This window comes from Aphis gossypii, chromosome X (assembly GCF_020184175.1).
Source record: "Aphis gossypii isolate Hap1 chromosome X, ASM2018417v2, whole genome shotgun sequence".
Lineage (NCBI taxonomy): Eukaryota > Metazoa > Arthropoda > Insecta > Hemiptera > Aphididae > Aphis > Aphis gossypii.
In genome coordinates, this window is record NC_065533.1 from 64,600,008 (window position 1) to 64,608,194 (window position 8,187).

Consider the following 8,187-nt stretch of genomic DNA (forward strand, 5'->3'; position numbering starts at 1 on the left):
CAACAATCAGCACCGACATGTTCGCCGAATAAAAAGACGGAAAATGGAGCTGACGTACCTAATGTGGAAATTTTATTATTGAATTTAGATCTATAGAAAGAGTTATTTACACATGTATGGAACAGATCAGGATTCATACTCAAAACAACAGAAGACCCCAGACCCATAGGTTACCAAAGAATATGTTACTAAATTACTAAACAAGTCATTTTTAAAGAAAAAGGAAAATTTTATTTGAAAAAAAAAAAAAAAAAACAAGCAAAATTTTTTTTCACTGGTTTCACTACCTCCTCTTCCTCATCCGCCTCCAGGGCAGCCACGACCACGTCATACGGCGGCGGCTCGGCACCGATCGGCCATTCTATGGTGACCGTTATAGGAAAAGGCAAGTCAGCTAATAAAATATACAGAATAAAAAAAAAGAAGAAAAAAAGAAGAAAACAATAAAATACAACATACCAAACCACACATAATTAATGCTCGTACTTTCTCCAATTGCTGGCATGATGCGGGAGGTAGAAACAATGGGGATCGAGACACACTAGACGGGGTTATGGAATGACTTGAAAGAAGTCAAACAGCTACTAAACCATCAAAAAAAAACACATCAGCAAACACAAAAACAATAAACAAAGAACAAGCATTTTCTACGTCAACATATTTCAGACAACAACTACATAATTCCATAGTCAGTAGTCAGTAGTCATCAATAACTAAACAGCGTGACCAACAGACATAAATGCGGCTATTCAACTTAAATTTTTCCATATACGGGGCACAGGTGTAAAATATGAGGTCATATTTTTTGTAATTTCGGGGACTGTTGTATTATATGTATGAATATTTTATAAGAGATGTTAGTACGTAAGGAATAAGTTAAGAAAAACTATAGATAATAAGTAAAATAGTAAAATTCAATAAGTTAAGCGATAGTTAATTATTCACAGAAATAGGTTAAAATAACAATTGTGCAATTCGGTGCCAGTAAACTTTATATTACAGTTAGCATAGTAAGCAAGATATAATAATAAGGAATGTAAATAAATTGTTTAATAATTTACTAATCGGGTTAAAATAACAATTACACAATAATCATAGTATCTATAATTGTAAATTTAACGTAGTAATAGAAAAATGTAGAACAATCGATAAGTAATTCGATTGTAAGTGTAATATATAAGTGAGATGGCTAAGACAGGAAAGGCGGTCAGTGGTGGTGATCGTGTGACTCGAGCACCACCGGACGTCGTGTTTAAATAAAGTTCTTCATTTGCGTTATTTTGTGTTTAACTTTATTTTGGTATACGTTCGAGTAATCGGCGTATACGACAGGAGTAAAAACTAGGAATTTTATGTGGCATGTATATCCGGGTCATGTCAATGTGTTGGAAGTAAATGAATATTAGTATGTGTAAATCGTAATTGTGTACTCTCCGAACTATACTATCCATGCAAAAACCGGTTTTATAATACTATAACCATTGTTATTAGACATGCTGCAATTCCTCGAATCTACAATAACTGATTATTACGAAAACATAATAATATTATTATTTTATATCTAATTGATCCAATATTATAATCAACGATATAAATATGGGTCATTGACACAAAAATGAATAGTCTATTATTATATTTATGAATATAAATTTTGGTTTATAACGATTTTACAAAGATATTATCGTAATTTATAATAAATAAATCGTAACCCATCTATTTATTATTATTTATTTGTCATTATTAATTCTTCTTTTATCAAACTCGGTAAAAGATAATTCAAATAAAAAAGTTCCAGTTTAAGTTTCATATTATTTTCCCAGAATTCATCATCACGTTGAATTTTTTCGTACAACAGACCTGAAAAAAACAATTATTTATATTATTTATATAGGTACTTATTATAAATTTATTTAATTTAATTCAAAAACTTTGATTACCTTTTGGGGTCCATACACAAAAATAGCAATACATTCTTCGACTGATATGTAACTGCCCCTGAACTTGGTAATAATAATTATCATTACGTTTTAGTTGTAGTTGTCCATTATTTACCAAACAGTTTTTAATTTTACCAATAGTTATCGCTTCTTCTGGTGAAAACTCTTTAGCACTAGCTGGACACTTAATTTCTACCAAAGAATCATCTTCTATTATACCATCTGGGGAAGCTGCTAAAAATGGTAATTTTATATCGACAATTAAACCAGAAGGCAGAATTTTTTTTTTTAATCGCTCTTCCAATTGTTCTTTTGCTACTACTTCATTAGCAATTCCATATCTAGTTGCGGCGTTTCCGGTAAAAGTTCCAAATAAAATATCATTTACTGTTTTCACACGAGATGTTTTTTCACGCAATTTACAAATTTTCCCAAAAATAGATGCAGTAAGTCTGTAAATAATAATATAATCAAATGACAATGATAATATTGAATATTTGAATCAGTTAATTTTATTTTTGTGAATACCTACCGTTTTTTTTCTTTCAATGTACCATTCTTTCTTCGCATTGATTTTGCCTCTTAGTTCTAATTTCTAATGTTTTTACTTGGTACTCAGACAGTGATAATTTTTCTAAGTATGTACGCTTATAATTTTCAATTTCACATTCAGTCAATTCTAAAAGTGGATCATAGGACACATTTCCATAATTTTCATCTGGTCCAAGGTTCTTCTGAGGCACTACAGATCGTTTAGATGTTTTATAAAAACTACTACGTTTATTTTTTTTGTCAATTGTTCCTAGCTTTCTTTTAATGTAATTTTTAGTAAATTTTCCTGGACTTTTTTCAGTAACACGTTTGTTGAATACAGATAGACGATTTGCTCCTAGGTTGTATGATGTCACATCGAAGTTCATAAGAACCTTAAAATTAATAAACAGCAATAATAGTTTAAAAAAAATCCAATTTTTTAAAAATATGGCAACTGAATAATAATATTAATTACATTTAGTAAATTATATGAGCATGTTTTAAGATTTTTGTTAAAATTATGGTTGGGCGGAAACTTAGCAGCCGTCGCCACTCACCTAATCAACTATTCACCATTTTTTTTTTTATGATTTATCATTGAATACAAATTTAAAATATTTTACAATCAATAACACTACGATTATTTAACATACCTTTTTGGGAAAAATTAATTCGCTTTCCTCCAACAATTTTGCCAAGATTGAATTATAAAGTTCTGCTCTATTATTATTGAAATTGTACATTAAACTTTCTGTATGATATGTAAGTAAGTTTCTGGCATATACAATATCATCCCACATTTCAAATTTTTTAGTTCACCAACTAAATTATCTTCACCTGAAAATATAAAATTAATTGTATATACCTAATTACCTGGTTTATTGGTTCATCGATCATATATTTTGTGTGATTATATACCTTCCTTTACTCCCTGGCAGAAATACCGTCTACAATTTGCATGATCGCCGAAAACATGGTTTTGGGCCGTTTACTATATCAGCTCTGAGGATTGTTGTATTATATGTATGAATATTTTATAAGAGATGTTAGTACGTAAGAAATAAGTTAAGAAAAACTATAGATAATAAGTAAACAGTAAAATTCAATAAGTTAAGCAATAGTTAATTATTCACAGAAATAGGTTAAAATAACAATTGTGCAATTCGGTGCCAGTAAACTTTATATTACAGTTAGCATAGTAAGCAAGAATAATAATAAGAAATGTAAATAAAATTTGTTTAATAATTTACTAATCGGGTTAAAATAACAATTACACAATAATCATAGTATCTATAATTGTAAATTTAACGTAGTAATAAAAGAAAATGTAGAACAATCGATAAGTAATTCGATTGTAAGTGTAATATATAAGTGAGATGGCTAAGACAGCAAAGGCAGTCAGTGGTGGTGATCGTGTGACTCGAGCACCACCGGACGTCGTGTTTAAATAAAGTTCTTCATTTGCGTTATTTTGTGTTTAACTTTATTTTGGTATACGTTCGAGTAATCGGCGTATACGACAGTATACTCATACTGCCATTTCTCTTCGAGCCTTTCTTTTCTTCACTTTCATTCATGATATATGATGGTTTTTATTTTATTTCGTTAAATGCTGTCTAGACGACGGGTGACGAGAAAAGTGAGGGCATGAAGTCGGAGGCGAACCGGCGTCGGCGACTCGTGCGGGTACGCGACGGCCAATCGTCCACGGCCCCGGCAGTCCAGCCGATAAGGGCGAGTTATTAATAGTTATTATACGCAACGACACATTAACGGTTGACATAATGTATTGACAACTGAGCAGTTGACTTATCAGTTAACCTGTTCTAACTTAAAGAATACCAGTGTACCTCAAAATTATGCATGGTCGTCGACCAGTGTTTGCTACTCCACGGCAAGCTGGTCGTTAATCTAACATAACCTATGGCTAGCCAATACCAAACATTCACACACTCGTCGAATTATTAGTAATTTTTAATAAAAATACGCGGAACGGTGGGTGCTTCAGCTCCCAAGCACCCCCCCCCCCCTGTAAGGAGTAATGATTCATGTTGGATACTCTTATACCAATGCAAATGTGAACATAATCATCAATAATAATAAAACTATTATTCTACTAATTTGCAACTAAAGTAGAAACTGTTAACCATAACAATTTGCTACACGGCATGTATAGCATTTTATTTGTGTATTCCATTAATTTTTTTTATTTCATTAATAATCTACTTATGTTGGGCATGCATTTAAATTTACACATTTAATTTGTATTTATATTGTTTGTCAATGTCCTTAAGAAACATAACAAGTAATGATTGACATTGTTTCATTGAACAAAAATTTTAATTGTTATAATACAACATAAGCATTGTAGTTATTGATTTGTAACCAAACCAGACACTGTTGACCATAACAATTGTTATAACACACACCATGTACAGCGTTTTATGTATGTAATGTTTTCATTTATTACTTACATTATAATAATAATTATAATACACATTGTACTGTATGTTTTTTTTTATATCTCATATTCAAAATATATATCAAATACATCATAAAAATATACAATATTCTTAATTATTTACCATTACAAACAATTAAAAAGAATAAACTCCAATACTTAAACGTATTATTGCCAAGTTTAATTTTACGTATACAATAATATATATTTATTGTTTGTTAATATTATACTTAACTATAGTGTCCTTAAAAATACTTTATATTCCTTTAATTTGATTTTCAAATACATGTGTACAATATATGATGTGGTCGATTAAATTTATATATAATATATATAATATAATATGTATGTGTTTAAGAACTAACATCACACTTTCACAGGTATAGATTTACACTGGTTGAGGACGGATAGCTAGACACTCAATTGCAATTTTTCGTGTTCATTTGTTTTTTGTTTTACAAACACAAAAGAACCGGGCAAGCGACCGAACACCGTATTACACTGGTTGAGGAGTAATAGACAATCAATTACCATTTTTCGTATTTTTATATTATGTATATGTAATATACATATTATTACATTATTACACATTCCAAAAACAGCCGGGCAATTATGTCGAGATAAAATTTTACACCGAGAGCGATAACAATGATAATACTATCAGTTAGGTATATTAACTATAGGTAATAACTTATAAACACAACGATCGACTTATGTACTTTTTTAGTAAATGATCTCTTTTCTAGACATTTGATTACCATTTCCGACCGAATTCCCCGTAACACGATTTTCACTCGACCCCATCTAAGGTTAGGTTAGGGCCCCCCTCGGCGCCTTCCATAACCCCTGGATAGGATAGGTTAGCTAAAATTGTGAATACTAGACTTTTTACGATATTTTCTTTACAATCCCGTCTCCGATCTAGGGTACTCACTTGGAGTGAATATCACTTAGACCGAATTTCACATCAGAGCGAGGCACATCTAGTACATTATAAATTAACTATACAACATAAACATTATTGAGTTTATTTATAAGTACTTAAAAAAAAATATACAACCAATTTTATTGTACTCGCTTTTGATTCACGTGCGTCACCCCAGCCCCCCAACATTAGAAAAATGAAAATTTTATTATTCTATCCTTTAGTACGTTATTTGTACGTATTTGTACGCGATGACCCAAAATTTGTATGGTCAAAGAGGTACAGTTACATCAAAAATCTTTTTTTGGGGGGGGGGGGGGGTGGTGGTGCCGTGACGTCACTCCAGCCCCCGACGTAAGAAATATGAAATTTTTTTTTTACCAATCCTTTCCGATCTATTTGTACGTATTTGTACGCGCAAAATGCAAATTCGTACGTTATCAGTTTAGTGGTAATCGCGATAAAACTTTTGGGGGGGGGGGGTGCCGTGACGTCACTCCAGCCCCCGACGTAAGAAATATGAAATTTTTTTTTTACCAATCCTTTCCGATCTATTTGTACGTATTTGTACGCGCAAAATGCAAATTCGTACGTTATCAGTTTAGTGGTAATCGCGATAAAACTTTTGGGGGGGGGGGGTGCCGTGACGTCACTCCAGCCCCCGACGTAAGAAATATGAAATTTTTTTTTTACCAATCCTTTCCGATCTATTTGTATGCATTTGTACGAGCAAAATGCAAATTCGTACGCTATCAGTGGGCGGCGACACGAGGACACAACATAAGAAATATGAAATTTGCAAAAAACACTTTGGTGGTGGGGTGACAAAAAAAAACAAACTATAAGCACACTAAAGACTCTCTAAAAATTTAAAGGTATTATAATAAGATCGGACGTATTGTATGATATTAATATATTATAATAATATGTATAATGCCATAAACCAAGGATGACTATAACTGAGTTAGGTACCTACTACAATGGCTAAAATAGATACTTATAGTATTATAGTATTAAAAAAATGTATACTAAACATCTATTTTGCTACAGAGACGGAGTGGGAACCAAATTCAGATCAGTAGATTGAAATTTATCCTGACCACCCTACACCATTTATCAATTAAATTACCGAGATTTTTTTTACTCTCTCCGCTCGAATTTAATTTTTTTTTTATCTATTTTTTAGTACCCAGGTAGTAGCTACAATAATACACAACAATTTTTCAATAATTACTTATTATTATACGTTAGGTATATAAAAATATTTTGTTTATTTTTTTATAATATTACTACCTACTTTCGATAATAAGTATAACAATAAGTATTTCAATCACTATTTTGCTATTTCGTTTTATAATGTACCTAACTATTATACAATAATGTACAACCGATACCTAAGAAATAAAATTATTATACCTAGTTTAACAGTTGAAATCGACGCAACATTAATAATTTTATTTAAATGTTAAAGTATACTTGTATATTAGTGATTTATCCGTTTAAGTATATTAAGTAATATTGTGATAAGTAACGATAAGTAAAGATGAAAAAAGTCGAAGATATGCCAAAAAATATGCTTGAACAAATGTACAATAAAAATGTACACTCTGATAGGTAGTTAATTATTATTATACTGCTGTTATTAAATTATTTACCATTAAATAAATTAATATATTTAAAATATAAGTCTTTACATTTATGAAATATTTTGTAAGCATTATAAATGAATTTATCAATTAACTTTTTTTAGTTATTATTTAAAATACTTTGAAATAAATTGTGAGTGTACCTTAAAGTTAAGTTTTAATATTATTTAAGAATATTGACGATAATAATTAGTATTACTAATATCCATATAATATTATTTATTATAATTTATAAGGAAACTACGAGTTTAAGTATTGTATTGTATGTTTTAAATTTAAAATAGATTATCTAATAGGTATCTAATATCTGTTTAAGTATATTAAGTAATATTGTGATAAGTAAGAATGATGAAAAATTACAAAAACGTATACCTACTCAATATCTATTAATATATTACAGAGTCGAAGTAAGAAACTAATTCAGAATTCAGTAGTTTGAAATTATCCAACCACCAACCAATTAATCATTAAAACATTTTTTGCACTTTGCACTCGAATTCAAATTTCGTAATTCTACCTTGAGAGAACAGAATAAAATTATTTACAAATTACAATTGCATTTTATTTTTGTGTAAAATATTTTAAAACACGTCATCTTGATCACTGTAAAATGTATTTGTACCACAGTAAAATAAAATAAAAATCCTTTTATTGAATACAATTTTAAAATAGATCAAAAGTATT

At 30.0% G+C, this 8,187-nt stretch overlaps 1 protein-coding gene across 1 annotated transcript; it reads right to left on the reverse strand.

The window, feature by feature from the left end:
* Nucleotides 1-1,070: 1,070 nt before the first annotated feature.
* LOC126552667 (uncharacterized) lies at nucleotides 1,071-3,271 on the reverse strand. The gene is made up of 4 exons (XM_050207375.1): nucleotides 3,125-3,271; nucleotides 2,517-2,863; nucleotides 1,938-2,389; nucleotides 1,071-1,857 (listed from the first exon to the last, which is right to left on the reverse strand). Exons 1-4 carry the CDS (start codon nucleotides 3,269-3,271, stop codon nucleotides 1,724-1,726), a joined length of 1,080 nt encoding a protein of 359 aa, XP_050063332.1. The 3' UTR covers nucleotides 1,071-1,723.
* Between the last annotated feature and the right edge of the window lie 4,916 nt (nucleotides 3,272-8,187).